Source organism: Cinclus cinclus, chromosome 9 (genome assembly GCF_963662255.1).
Source record: "Cinclus cinclus chromosome 9, bCinCin1.1, whole genome shotgun sequence".
NCBI lineage: Eukaryota > Metazoa > Chordata > Aves > Passeriformes > Cinclidae > Cinclus > Cinclus cinclus.
In genome coordinates this window covers 13,618,156-13,633,255 of record NC_085054.1, presented here as the reverse complement: position 1 = coordinate 13,633,255, position 15,100 = coordinate 13,618,156, and the positions used below count along the sequence as shown (strand labels likewise).

Here is a 15,100-nt window from a genome sequence, read left to right as displayed (position 1 = left end):
CCTCCTTTCCCACATGATCTCTCCTCAAGATCTGTAAGCACAGGTTGATGTCCAGGAGACAACCCCTGATGCTCCAGAAGTCCTGGGCCACCCTGTGCCACAGAGGGGTTGATATCCTTGCCTTCCATCATCCAGCTCCACATCAGGCTCTGAAGCCTGTGCCAGCAGCACAAGAACTGGCTCTCTGGGGCACTCACTGAGAAGCTGGAGGCCAGGAAGCAGAGATCTCAGTTAAATGTAGGCACCACAGGATCAAAGCACTGCATGGGGCTTGAAGGGCATACTACTTTAGACATGTCACCAACAGGGTGGCTTCAGGTCCCTGGAGAGGACAAAGTGAGTGCCAGCTATCTTCTAAGATGCCTGGTCACTAGCAGAGCACCCTGCATCCCTTTGATCCAGAGGTGCCTCGCTGAGAACCCTCTAACTACTCCTTCCTTTAAATAGCAAAGCTCACAAATGCCCTATAGGGCTCCATGTCTATACGTTGTCTATGTATTTGTGTACACACATGCACACAACACACAGAGATTTATTCGTGTTTTCAGAGCGGTTCAGGATACATTCCAGGACGAAATTCCAGCCGGTGCTGGAGCCAAGAACATCAGTGGCCCCGGCATTTGCTGCCCCTTCTGCCTGTGCACACACTAAATACGGAAAGGGAGAGGTATAAATAGAGAGAGAAATACATGAATGGCCCTGTTTCCTTACACACATACATAGAGTGCAAAGGTCTGAGCAGAGTGGGAGCAGGCAGACTCGGGAATCCAATGGCTGTATCCCGTGGGGTGCAGAGCAACCCGTTCCCAGGTCTGCCCAGATGTCTCAGCTGTTCAGTATCACCTCTGCATGGGCTGGCACAACTGGAAGAGGCTACAGAGGCTTTGGCCCATGGGATAGGGAGGGATTAACTTTCAAAAACACCAATAGAAGCTGCCAGTGAATGCCACTGGAGAAGGGATGCAGCTGTGAGTATGGAGGAAGCTAGTGAAGGTCTCAGGACACACAGGGACATGGTGAAAAAACCTGACAGCCCATTTCAAGCACAGAAGGGGTGCTGAGAGCTGCAGAGGGCAGCACCAGTGGTGCTGGCAGCGCTGCTCCTCTGCCCTTGGAGACAGTGGGGATGGCAACACCCCAGTCCAAACCCCATCAAATGGGGACAGAGATGCTGCCACATGCCTTGCTGACACAGAGCAGTGTCTTTAGTACCTCATCAAAGTCCACCCTGTTTTCCTCCCCAAAAGGTCCTTTGCTTCCAGCAGCTGTTGCCACAATCTAAGCTGGGACAGGTGGCTGCAAGGCACAGCGGTGAGGGGCAAATCATGCTCCACACTTTCTCCCCTGCCAACCATCCCTGCATGCCCCCTTTTCCTTCCACTAGCCCAAACACAGCTACAGAGCCCAGAATGGTAGGGCTGGGACCCCAGACACCTCCGCACTCCCTGCTGCCCCTTGTGTGCTCCCCAGGGCTGGGCACTGCCTGCAGCCACAGGGCCAATAATGGCCAAGATGTGGGAGCAGAGCCGGGGGTGGTGGCAGGGGGATTGCTGCTCTGCTTTCAGGAGGGGGAAGGGGCTCTCCCCCTTCAATGCTCCCATTTGAGCTGAGGCCTGGCACTGGCTCAAACCACCGCCTGCTGACACAAGATCAATCATTCCCCTAAGCTGAGCAGTTCCTCAGCAGTACTGCACAGCCAGTGCCCATGCACAGGCTGGGGCCTCTCCCATAGGATCAGGGTCTGGCCCTTTCTGCCAGAAGGTCTGTGATTCCCTTCTTGCCTGCAGCTCATGGCATGGCATGACAAGACATGGCATGGCATGGCATGGCATGGCATGGCATGGCATGGCATGGCATGGCATGGCATGGAGAGGATAAGGAACAATGACTGCAAAGGAGGGCTCCCTGCATATGCCAGACCACATATGCCAGACAAGGGCTGTACAACACCCCAGGGAGGGTGGCTGTGCTGGTACTTGTCCATCCCTCCATCCCCAAATAAACTGGGCTGGGTGATGCTGGGCTGAAGTGGGCTGGGACCAAGCAGACAGCTGCCTGTACCTGGTCCAGGTGCCACTCACTCTCTACAGTTGCACAGCCACAGTCACAGGGAGTTGGGCTGTGAAACCCCCACATCCCCAGAAGCAGCATCCCCTCAGGGCTCCTGGGACAGCACCCACATCCTTGGCAGAGGCAAGGGCTACAGAAATCACCACCAGCCTAGCCCTGGTCCAGCAGCCAGGGACTCACTGCTTGCCTGTGGTCTTGGCACTTTTGGGCAGACTGCTGCTCTGGGGTGCCTGCGCCAAGTCTGGTTTTAGCAGCATGTAGCTCCACTGACTCACTGCTTGTGCAAGCGACCTGTGGCTACCAGTGGCAGTCCCAAAAGTGCATCCTGGCTGGGTGCACCTCACCTGATGGGGCCTCAGAAAATAAATAAATAAATAAATAACACCACATCTCTAACCACCATGGGCCTCTATGATAAACACTGCAGGGGGCTGCTGCCCAGGCAGTGGTCAGCACCCACACCGTGATGACCACCAGTGCATCTCTCCAAGTGCACCTCTGTGGGCACTACATGCTAGTCCCTGTCCCCCATCCTCTTCAGCCAGCAGATGTGACACTCCGCCCCTTGTTCCCATCAGTGCCAGCATGCACACTCCTAGTCTTGTTCTCACACTCCTGCTCTGGTACATGGGCTCACACTGAGTACAAGCAGCCCTTGCTCCATTCCTGCTTGCAGCAGTGTGCAGCTTCTTGAGTACACGTGTGTGTCCCACTCTGCTCAGCACAGCCATAGCCCACTGCATTTCCAGTGTGGGACTCAGACCCCAGGGCAGTGATGGGATAATGTGACCAAAGCTTGCTCAGGAATGAAGCAAGGACCACCCAGGTAACCCCAATCCAGAACAAGACACCAGCACCCATGGGGCTCAAAGCACAAATGCTTGGCAGCACACAAAAGCTTGCTCTGCTCATCCAACTGCCCCACAAGCCAGCCCATGATGCCACCTCTGCCCTGAGCCAACCTGCTCAAGGCTGTGAAAATTTTGCACCACTCAGCCCTGCTACCAAGAGCACTGTGGCCACCAGCTCCTTCACCAGCCCCATGCCAAGGGGCCCCAGCCAAACTGAGCACCCACAGCATGCTGTCCCTGAGCCGTGCACCCTGCGTGCAAGCAGTCCATGTCACGCGCACACCACAGGCCCCACTCTAGCCCAATTGCAGCTGCAAAGCCACAGCTACCTTGCAGTAATTAAAAACATCCCTCATTTGAAGGAGCCAAAGGGCTGCTTCCTCTCAACTGCAATAAGCTGGCGTAGGTTTGAGGGATGCCGTCCCCACCCTGCAAAATACGCAGGCCACCACCGCCTTCGTCCTCGGCCAGACCATGGCCACTCCGCTACCCAGGGCTTATTTTTAGCTCCTGTTAAAAAGGAGAGGCAGGGTGCTGGAGGCAGGCAGTGAGCAGCCAGGTACCCGGCTGGACCCAGTGGTGGCAATGGCCTGTGGCTCCAGAGTGTGCCCTGGACATCCTCCACCTGCCCCATTGGCCTGTGTCCCCACACGGGAGGGGGACGGGTGCCTGGCCCTGGTCCCAGCCCCGGTGGGAAACAATAAGAGGGATGCTGACCCCCGGGCGCCCTGACGTCAGCCAGCACCACTGCCGGCACCACCGCCAGCCCTGGCCCCGGGGCTCCCACTCGCCCTCGGCTGGGGCCACACTGGAAACTGCCTGTTTGTTTATCTTCCTCTCCAGCGTTGCTTGTTTTGATGGTACATCCTCCTCCTCCTCGCCGGGCCCCGGGGTCGAGCCGTGAACCCGCCGCGTCCTGTTTGCCGAGGTCCCGCGCTCCGCTTGCGGAGGTGCGGAGCAGCCGCCCCCGCGCGCCAGCCACAGCAGATAAAAATACACAGGGCAGAGCATCCTGGGGTGCGGGGGCTATATTTACACTGATGGTATCCGTGAGCTTGTCCTCGATGTACCTGTCCCTGCCCTCCTCAGAGCAGGGGGCACAGCGCTGCAGGAACCTGCTCGCCCTTCTCACTCTAAGTTGGACCACAGACTCTGGCATAAGCAGTGTCATGAAACGCTGATCATAGCCAAGCTGGGGCAGGCTCTCAAAACCCATGGGTGGGCACTCCACCCTGCCTTGTGGGGTCCCTTCCGTAACCCAGCGGGACACCTGAGGACAAATTATCCCCAACCTGCTGGGTCCTAGACTTCAGGGAATGGTGCTGGGGAAGACCCAAAGCAACAAGCCCTCTCCAGCTGCCTGCTCCTTCCCCTCGTGGCGTGAACCCCTAGGCTTGCCAATAAAAGCCACCAGCTTTGCCTCAGCTTTTGCACAGCCACTGCTCTCCTTCCAGCTCTGCTCAAGCCCAGGCAGCTGCTCAGCAGTGAACCCTTGCCAAAAACTGTGTGTGTGAAAGCATCATTTCCTAAACGTATAAATATTACCAGGGCTTTGCTGGAAAACTCCCCATGGTTAGTTAAAATGCCCTGGACAGCCAAGTGCGCACAAGCCCAGATAAAGGGCACGTCTAAGCTGAGAAGCTCTGCAGCTCTGCCCTGGGGGTCTTACAGGTCCCTTCCTATCCATGCAGGATATAGCAAATATCTGGGAAGTGAGCAAAGCTGTGGATCATTTGCTCACATCCAGCCCTGTACCATATCATCATAATCTCTTTCCAGCCAAGAGGTGCTTACCACAACTAAATATCCACAACCTGTAGCCCCATTTCATAGATGGAGATGCTGGAAGGACCAATGGATCTCTCTTTTTGACCACCTGTCCACTGATTTTCAACCATGCACATCCCAAGACCAAACCCAGCAACTTGGTTTTCTCCCAGGCAGGCTCCTAGCCAACTTTTGGAGACATTAAGAGATGGAGGATCAACCACTGCCATCAACCATGCCCCAGTCACTGGCAGGAGCAAACCCAAGCTCCTCCATTCTAACTGGAAATTCCCTGGCTCTATCTCCCAGTGCTTGGCTTGTGCAAGATTAAAGAGAGCTCTCCACTAACCAGCATTTTCTCCTTGTAAAGACCCACACACACTGCAGTCAAGGTGCCTCTCAATTTTCTCCCTGATAAGCTAGACAGAGCTCTTCCCTTCCAAGTCCCTCAATGCTAGTCTCTCTCCCCAGTCCTCAATTCATTCCTGTGACTCTGTGCTGACTGTCCAGCATCTTTTTGAAAACCTAAACATGGGAGTTGCTCACAGTATTCCCAGCTCCCCACAGCATGTCCTGAGGGACCCCAGCTCCTTGTGCTGCTCCTTTTAGGAGCTGACAAACAGAGTATTAAATTGCCTGGAGGGTCTGAAATAACTGCACAGAGACAATGAGGTCATCCAGACCACCTTTCTGCCGCAAGATGAGAGGAGAGACTGGGGTGAAGAGCTAGTTTTGGTGGTGAAGAGCTGAAAAGCCATGTTTGGTGTTTCTCACTAACACAAGATCTAGGAGGCATCAGGAGGAACGACAGGGTACCACATTCAAAGCAAAGGCAGCAGCTGTTCGCATCTCACAGCTCATTGTTGCAGGATGGCATCATCAGCGGGTTTATAAAGAATGGGATGAATGCACAGAGGACACACACCCTCTCAGCAGACCAAATGCACAACTGCATCCTTCCACCCAGCCTCTCCCCTGCAGCCAGTGTTCAGATCTGGCTCCAGAGGATGCAGGGGGCAACATCTCCCAGAGCCTTCCATTCCCTTTCTGGCTCCAAGACACTGCTCCTGGACTGTTCTGGGGACACACAGCACCAGCTGCCATCCCATCTTTTCACCTCGGACAGATGTGCTCCACACCAGCTGCTTTTGCCTGGCTCTGTGCAGGGCAGCCTCACTCCCCTCCTGCCCACTCTGAACCTTCCCCCATGCCCCACACCCCACCAGATCTTGGAGGACTCTGAATTTCAAGCCTGATGTTCATCTTTAGCAGATGTTCAGACGACTCTTTTACAAAGACACTTAATCGTCCCCCTATCCTGGCACATCTGCCTGTACCCTCCCATCAACAGCACTGAAACATTTACCGACTGCTTCTGCCATGTCTGGTCCAGTATAAATCATTTTACCACCTCTGCCTACTAATAAGCTTATCCTATTGCTGGGAGCTTGGGGTTTTCTCCTACTAAATAAAAGCCTTTCCTTCTATTCGTCTCCATGATTTTTTCCCTGATGTCTTTAGCTTCTGTTACCCATTTTCTACACTTCATAATTTCTAATTTATATTGATTGCTATCTACTCCCGCTCTCCCATTTGTTATAAACTGCTCTTTTATTTCTAATTGCTGCCTTCACTTTGTCGCTGAACCAGAACGGGCTCTGGGCCAGCGCTGCCCTTTTTCTTGATTGTGGAATTGTGGCTTTTTGTGGCTTCTGAAATTCTTCTGAAAGAGCTCACCATTTTCATTCACATTTTTCTATCTAAATGTTTCCTCTGGGCTGATTTCACTCATAATTTCCCCTCTGCTTTGGGAAATTAGCTCTTTCAAGGCATGAAGGATATAAATTACTGCTTAGGAATGTCCTTTCTGTGCCCAGGGTGAATATAATCTGGTCATGATCACTGGTCCCTAGGCAACCTTCAAGTTGTAGTCCAGCAGTGAATTCATCTCTATTCTTCATAATCCAGAGGAAACAAAACTTGCCTGCAGTGGATGCAATACCTCACATGTAAAAGAGGGATCATCTCTTAACTTTTAGAAACTCCACAGATCATCTACTGCTGGCTGCTCAAGAACATCAGTTCATCTCATAAAGCAACATTCTCCCAAAGCCCATGTGATACCACTGGCATCCTGGCTGACTCCCTGGTCCCCAGCAGGTACCATTGCCCCTCACTCCTGCGCCTTCACAGTGAGCATAGGAACACTCAGAAGCATCCTGAGTCCTTTTGCATCAATGGGCATCAAGCATTTCTGACCTTGACACATCAGTTTGAATTGTTTTAGTCCTTCTGTGATGATTTCCATTAACGCAAAAGAATCAAAGACCCGGTCCTTCCAGTCCCAGTTTCTCCAAAGCACATGTCTGATTTTAGAGCTGAGTGTGCCAAGGGGACAGTGATAAGCAGAGCATGGATAACATGCTGAAAAGCTCTTGTCCCCACAATGTGTCACTGCAAAGTCACCTCTAAAAGAAACAGGTGAACTAAAAGGATATGGCTTCTCTCCATTCACCTGATCCCTGCCTGCCATCAGCAGCAAAGTTTAGGTCCAGAGCAAGTGTAGGAGGTGGGTGAATGTGTCCCAGTGGTGGCACACTCCTGTGGAGCAGCCTGCCTGGCTTGCACCTCTGGCAGCTTCCAGTAACCAGGTAGTTCCCATCCGGCCATGTCAGGCATGTTCCCAGCTCTGCCAGCCTAGAGATGAGGTGCAAGGACACAAAGACGGCCATGGGAGAGCTGGAGGGCACGACCCCTCTTTAGCCAAGTCTAGCTATACACATCAGTGCTCCCATCCAGCCAGGCACACTTCACACTGCTGATGACAGCTGCCAGCCACCCCTCTGGTTAAGGGGAGAAGACTTGCACCACTCCTTACCTCAGCCATGAAGTTCTGCTGAAATGTCTCCTCCTGGAAGGGCTCTGTCCGCAGGCGGTCTGCAAGGTAGAGAGGGATTGGCCTGAGCAGGTTTGGCCAGACCTCCCACCCCAGCTATCCCTTTCCCTGACCAAGGGGTGAGGATGCTGCAGGGGAAAAGCCCCAGCACGCTACTCCCAGAATCAGCTGGGCATACCAGCAGTCCTCTTGGGCTAGGGACACAGCACCTGGTTAGCAGAAGGTGCAAGGAAGTTGGAAAAACATGGTTGAGCCTGCTGATGCATACAGCAGCCAGGCAGAGCCAGTAGTCCATCCACACTTGTCCAGCACTTCTGCACTGAGGAGCAGGGAATTGTGGCAGGACATGCTCAACACCATTCCCAGATCTTACATCTGGAACAAGCTGTCTGAGTCTGTGGGACAGGACACTGCCCAGCTGCACCCTCATCTGAAGGGGTGAGCCAGCCTGTGTCCTCCTCTTGAAGGACAGTGACAAATCCCTGTTATATTCTGCCCTGCACCTTGTCCAAAACACCAGTTCTTCCACATTGTTGCTAGGATGTGGTCTGGAAAAGCAGCTGGCTGGATTTGCTCAGCCACTAGGGTGCAATGCTTCCTCCCAGCTTTCTGCCCTGAACCAAATAAGAAACAAGAGAGGCCAGCTGCTCACCAGCATCAGTCCCTGGACTCACAACAGGTTGTCCAGGCTGCTCCAAGCCCTGCAAGGATCACATGCAGCACATGCAACAGGGAAGTGCAGCTGGCCAATGCAACTCTAGTGCACCTACAGGGCAGATCCACGCTCCTGTGGTGGGGCACTGGTAATGGGACAGGGTCTGGACCAGAATATCTTCCTGGATGTGATACACAAGCCCGGGCTAACCCCCACTAGCCCCTGCATGCTCAGGGAGCAAAGTTCCTGCAGAAATGCAGGTATCACCTGTGGCAGCAGGACAAAGTGTGGCAGTAGCAAGGGATGACCCGAAAAACAGCGCCCAGCCAACCTCCACAGGTGGGGAACAAACCACCTCCCACCATCTCCCCCATCAGATCCTGACCCATGTCCTACTCAAGAGAGCTACTGTCTGCCCATCACTTCGATGACAAAGTGTGCTGGGTGCTGGAAGGGGCCCATGAGCACAGCTGCACTTCCCACGTTTGGGAGAGCCGGGAGCTCCTGGTTGCTCTCCAAACACTCAGTGAGCTACTGCACTTGGGAAGGGAGCCTGACACCACTGCAGGGCCAGCCCTTGCTGGCATCCCCGCTGGCTCCTGGGGACCAGCCAGGTGCTCTCAGAGTAGTGGAGAGCCCCTTGGCGACTCCCCAACTTCCACAGCTATCGGTCAAGGGCTGTTCCTCCCCCAGCTCTCCCCAGAGGCTGCTCCCAGCCTTCTGGCTACTGTTGTGCTGTTGGCTCAGCTAAACATGAAACACAAGCCTGGCTGGGTAATAGCCAGAGGGAGCAAAGCACGCCAGCCCAGTGCTAAGGAGGAAGCTCACTCCCTGCCCCAGGCATCCCCCCTCACCTCTGCTGAGAGTGGCCCCACTCTCCCTGTAATCTTCAATCTCAGCATCCTTCTGGAGCAGCAGGGAAATCAGCTCTTGCACCTGGCACTGCAGCGCCAGGTTCATCTGAATCAGAGGCCGCACGAGGTGACGGAACACCTACAATGGAGGAGGGATGCTCTAGGAAAGGTCCACGTCTAGGGAGGCAAACAGCTGTCCACAGAGTGGTCAAAGCAGGGCATCCAGCAAAGTCCTAGCAAGAGCTGCACCCCAGGTCACAACAGGGTTCCACAAAATACCCCACATCTCACCCACATCCAGCGGAAAATGGTCAAAAGATGTGAGCTGGGAGAAGGCAGGTCAGATGGTGTGGGACACATACCTCCATCCCAGCTCCATCCTTTCACAGATGGGGACTGTAGCAAAGGAGAGCTTAGGTGGGAGAGCCAGACGGAAACAGAGTGCAGGGATAGGCAGTGCTCCACCCACCACCTGGGATGCTACAGGAAACAGAGCCCTCCATGTGCCACCCAGACCCTCCCCATGGCTCTGCACACCTCATGGCATGTTCCTATGCAGGAAACAGGCATGGCTGGGTGAAAAAAAAGAAAGACCAAAGGTGTCAAACTGTGACTTGATGAACAGGAGAGACACTCCCAGGGAGGTAAGATCAAAAGCAAAAGAGCTCCCAACATGCAGAACTTGTGCATGCTCCCCATTGCAGCCCACCAGGATACCCTCTAAGCTCACACCCACACAATCCCCAGGCAGAGCCCTGGGCATGTCCTCTGTCTTGGAGCCCAGCTGGACCACCCTGGCCCAACAGGCACACAAAGCAGCCTCTCTCCCATCAGTTCCTTCAGTCTCTGGAAGGGTATTTGAGATCTCCCAGCCTATCATGCCCCTTGTTTCTGTGGCCAGGCTGAACCCATGGGTGAGAGGACAGCAAATCCAGCATTGTTCCTGAAGCATTCCCACCCCTACGGCAAGCCCATAGTGGTCTCTGTGCTTTGCTCACCCCCAGATAAGAGCCCAGAGGTGATGGCCATCACCCACTAGAGCACTTGGAGTGCACCACCTGCAGCAGAGGCGGGATGTGCCAAGCCAGGTAGGCTATATGCCTTCCTTCAAGCCCCTGGCTGGGGCAGAGTTGGTCCCTATTGCTGCATCCACACCAGCCACACTCAGGACCCCAGCTGCTTCCCACCTCCATGGCATCTTACAGACATCCAGCGTGTGTCCAAGACAAAGTAGAGGAGCAGGAGGGAACAGGGGCTTTGCACCACTTCAGCTCAGCCTCTGTGCGTCTTGCCCGATGAGAGACATCAAGTTCCTGGGGTAAGCCAAGCCAAGACCCCCGATTACTCGCTCCCCAGCTCAACCGTGACATCGAACAGCCCCGACGGCGGCTGGGGAGCACGGCTCTTCCCCGCGATGCCCAAGCACAGCCGTTCGGGGGCAGAAGACACACGCCACGCCGCGCAGCGGGGGCCGGCGGGAGCGGCGCTCCGGGGCTGCCGGCGCTGGTGCCGCCGGCCGCGGGGCCGCGGGGCCAGCCCGGGGCCGGGGCTCCGCCGGTTCGCGGGCACCGGGCGCCCTCTTGTGCGCGCAAGGCTGTAGAGCCCCGGGGGGAGCCTCGGCCGCAGCACTGCCCCACCTGCAGGGGTCCGACCCAGCGCCTGCCGCTGGAAATGCAACATGCCGGGCAACCCCGCGAAAGAGCAAACCTTTAAAAGCCGGGAGACTCTGCTATAATTCCGCCCATCGTGACAGACCGCTTGGGGGTACCCGCTGCCCTGTGCCCCACTTCGCGGCTTGCTCCTGAACAGAGCAGCATCACTCTGCTCTTCAGGGTGCTGGCAGGGCATCACTCCACACTGGACACAGAATTACAGAAAGGTTTGGTTTGGAAGGGACTTTCAATATAACTCACTAGATCAGGCTGCTCAAAGCCCCATCCAATGTGGTCTTGAGCAGTTTCAGGAATGGAACATCCACAGCTTCTCTGGGCAACCTGTTCCAGTGTCTCATTGCACTCACAATGAAGAATTTTTTCCTAGCAGTTAATCTAAAGGTCTCCTCTTCTAGTTAAAAAACATTTCCCCTTGTCTTATCACTATTTGTCCATGTAAAAAAGCTCTTCTCCCTCTTTTTAATAAGACCTCTTCAAGTACCAGAAGGCTACAATGAGGTCTCTCCAGAGCCTTCTCTTCTCCATGCCAAACAATTCCACTTCTTGCAACCTGCCTTTGTAGGAGACAAGCTCCAACTCTTACTTTTGTGGCTCTCCTCTGGACTCCCTCTAACATACCGATGTTTTTCTTGTGCCAAGCACCCAATATTTGCATGCAGAACTCCAGATGGGTTCTCACAAGGACATTTCACTCATGCCCCAGCAGCAGCATGTGCTGGACCATCCCTGTGTCACTACATGACACAAACCAAAGCCTCAACGGGAACAAATGGGGACAGTAAGCCTTGGCAGAGACAGAAGGCAGAGTCAGGCAACCTACAGTCTACTGTAGGCTACTCAAAAGCCTCTAAGCATAAGGAGATAATCCTTAATTTGGCCACTCTCCTCCCTGAAATCTCTGCAGCTTCACTCACCATCTCCAAGGGAGCAGGGCAGCAGTGGAAGTCCCAGTAGAAGGGCAGTCCTGACAGCTCGCTTTTCACATGCAGCCTCAGGCCACTGGGAGAGCGGTGGCAGGAGAAGGAGGTGGTGGCACCTGGCTGTCCTGCCAGCAAGGGGCACATCAGGTTGCACAAGTGGTTCAGGAAGGAGGACACGTGAACCGTCAGCCGCTTGTTCAGCTCCTGGGAAAAGGCAAGGTTAGGGGCACGGCACAGCACTTGGGAAAAAAACAGCAGAAATCCCAGCACCAAAGAAGTCCAACTACTGCATTTTCCATAGCAAAAAGCCATCACTGGGCCTTGGATTCCAGCTCTCTGTCATGACATTCCTCACTGATTCTCCCAAGCCACCCATGCTGAGAGGACTCCCCTACCCTGCTAGTCCAGGATGGGTAGGGTACAACAGTCTGTACTAGCACATCTGTTCTGCATGCCACCACAAGCACCATAGCTTGACTGAGAGCCAACAGCAGGACAACCTGCCAGAGCTAGGAGATGGCTGTAGCCATCTGCCTGTCCCTCCTGCCACCAGCCACTCAGCATTATATGACACAGGGACATGCCACTCCAATGGCACATGAGGGCCTGGGCACATGGGCTGAGGAGGCGCAGCTCCATGCATTTTTGGGGGCCAAACCGACAGGACGCCCCATGAGAGACTACTAGCTATGAATGTGAACAGAATCTCTCTGTCATGAGTAGAAGGCAGCCTTGTTTCAAGCTCCACTTTAGTACATTGACCCTGGGGAAAGCAGCTGCCCATCCAGCCCACAAGTGAAGAGACTGTGCCAGCCTCTGTATGCAGACCCACATTAGGAATGCTAAATAGTGTGGCCCCCTCTCCCAGAGAAGGGTGTTTGGCCAAGTGGGGTGGCAGGGCTTGGGCAGAACCACACAGGGACTTCCCAGGTTGGGCATTTGCACCCGAGCCCAGTCAGACCCAACAGCCATTGTGTCACCAAGCAATTTACGCTGTATGCCAGCTACTGGGAGGAGAAAAGGAGGCCCCTGGCCTTCTCAGATACTCACCTTGGACCTTTGTCCCACAGCCTCGGTGTCTGTACTCTCGTACCAGACACTGCTGAGGTCAGAGATCAGCAGGATATAGCCAGTATCCCTGAAGCACACTTTGGCAAGAAAAGTGGACTCTCCAAAGCGAACAGAAGCCCAGGGCTGGGTCAGGAGGCTGCTCTCCAGATCCTCGGAGCTCTCCATCTGCAAGAGAGCAACCAGGTCTCTGCCTCAACCCTCACCCAGGAAGACCTGGACCCTGGGGTGGCCTTAGAGGGACCGTCAGTCCCGGCTGGCCCATGTATGATGCTGACACCTGATGCTCCCACCTGACAGCACGGAAGTGAGGCTACTCAGGCAGCTCTAGTCACACATGCAAGCAGCAGAGCTGGGGCGCGTGTTTTGGGAGCTTTCTGCAGGACAGGTCACAATAAGCACCCCAGATGCGCCAGCAGGCGCACGGCAGTGGAACTGCTGCCTCCCCGGGGTACCCGGTGCTTGTTGGCGTTAGCATGGCAAGACCTCTACGCCCAAATGAACATTTAGGTTGTTGCCCCGCCGGCACCGGGCGGGTAGCAGGGTGCTGCACTCTCCTTCTGCTGGGGCATCCCATCCCTGCGCTCCACGCGAGCCCGCGCCGTCCCTGCCGGCAGTGCCAGCGGCGGAGTGCCGGCAGCACGCCGCTGCTTCCCGCTCCTCCCTAGGACGGGCTCCACGCCTCCCAGAACGCTCGGGAGCACAGCGACCGCGGGGTGCCCGCGGCCTGGGGCTCTGCGGAGCCGCAGCATTACCCGAGGGCAGGAGGAGCAGGCTGCCGGAAGATGCAGAGGCACGGGCTTGCGAGCGAGCGGCGAGCGGCGCCGGGCCGGAGGCGAGCGCAGACTACGGCTCCCGGCATGCTGCTCTCTTCCGCGGCGTGCGGGGCCGGGGCACGCCGGGATGGGCGGCTCCTTGGGCTCCGGCAGCCGCCGTCCCTTCCGCAGAGACGCTGCGAGCGCGCTGTTCGTAAGGACAGCGACCCGAGCTGGCGTGTCCCTCTAGAGCGTCCGCGGTTGTCGCAAGGGGTGCCACAACCAAGATGCCCATGGGGACCGAAATGCTTTAGAACTTTATTCAGCGCTTGCGCCTGCTAGGGAATGTCCCGGCACAAGTGCCCAGCCGGGTACGGGGCTCGGTACAGCCGGAGAGGCAGCGGCCGCGGGGAGTTACTCCTGTTCCTTGACCCCAGGTTTATTCCTCAGCCAGGGCACGCAGTCGCACCGCTGCTCTCCCAGGTAGTGCTGCACCACAGTGAGCCCTGCATATTTTGTCCCTGTGCCTGGGCCCTGGGCCCATAAGGCGGCACAGAGCACCATTATGCCAGCTTGGCACACCACGCACCACCAGTGTCCTCCACACGGAGGCCCACCCTTACTCCAGGCACTGATCTCCAAACCTCATCGCCCATTCTCTTGACTGTGATCCCGCACTAGCACATCATGCATTGAGGCCATCCGGGCTGGGCCCACAAACTGCTCCTGATGCGCTGTCCCTGAGTCTCCCATTTTGCACTCCACACACACCTCCACTCACCCCTCGCCCCAGCATGCAGGCTGCAAACATCTCCCAGGGCAGTGCCAGGGGAGTGTAGTCATTGCACAAGGGTGGCATCCTGACATAGTGCCAGGGAACAGGGAAGTAGGCAAGGACTTTGCAGTGCAGGACAGACTAGGTTGTGTGATGAGGTTTGGGGTACAGGACACAGTTGGACTTTGGGTACAGCTGAAATGTAGGGCCAGGTGAGGGTGCTGGTTGGATGAGGATGAGCTGTGCGTTACACTGCTGTGTACAGCTGTGGGGGTCACAGAGAGCTGGGGAAAGAGAGCTCACACCTAGGAACCCGCACACACATTACCACCTCATCCCTCCCACCCTGGGTGTTTCAACTTGGAACCAGGTGAAGAGAGATGATCTTCTCCAGGGAAATCCACTGTTGGCTAGTGTAGTCACAAGAGCAATGCCTAGGGGGCATTTATGTGGTGAGCACTACTGGGACTATTCCACTGTAGGTGAAAGGATATCCATTGTTTGGGAAACTGAGCTGAGTTGCACTCTCAGCCTGGAGCATCCTGGAGTGCCAGAGCCTTGGTATATACCTGGTGCCATGGGCATGGAGTGGCCACAGGCACAACTGGGACACAGCAGGGAGGAGGTGGAGAGCCAGTTGTTCCTGAGCACAGTGCCAGCAGGTGAGCATAGGCAGAGTGACAGTCCTTTGGGGCTGGCCAAAGCACTGAACTCTCCCCTAGCACCAGAGTGATAGTGGATTCTAGAGGTACCCACATCCTCAGATGCATTGTCACCAGGTGGCCCTGCCCTCCAGTCAACAGTCCTCAGGGCAAG

General features: G+C 55.5%; 1 protein-coding gene across 1 annotated transcript in view; it reads right to left on the bottom strand.

Moving 5' to 3' along the window:
• The window catches only part of NHEJ1 (non-homologous end joining factor 1), a 41,867-nt gene extending 28,945 nt beyond the window's left edge, over nucleotides 1-12,922 (bottom strand). The window contains exons 1-4 of the mRNA XM_062498488.1: nucleotides 12,737-12,922; nucleotides 11,681-11,890; nucleotides 9,094-9,232; nucleotides 7,567-7,625 (exon numbers count right to left, since the gene is read on the bottom strand). Coding sequence (XP_062354472.1) covers nucleotides 7,567-7,625; nucleotides 9,094-9,232; nucleotides 11,681-11,890; nucleotides 12,737-12,922 — 594 coding nt within the window. The remainder of the gene's footprint in view (nucleotides 1-7,566; nucleotides 7,626-9,093; nucleotides 9,233-11,680; nucleotides 11,891-12,736) is intronic.
• Between the last annotated feature and the right edge of the window lie 2,178 nt (nucleotides 12,923-15,100).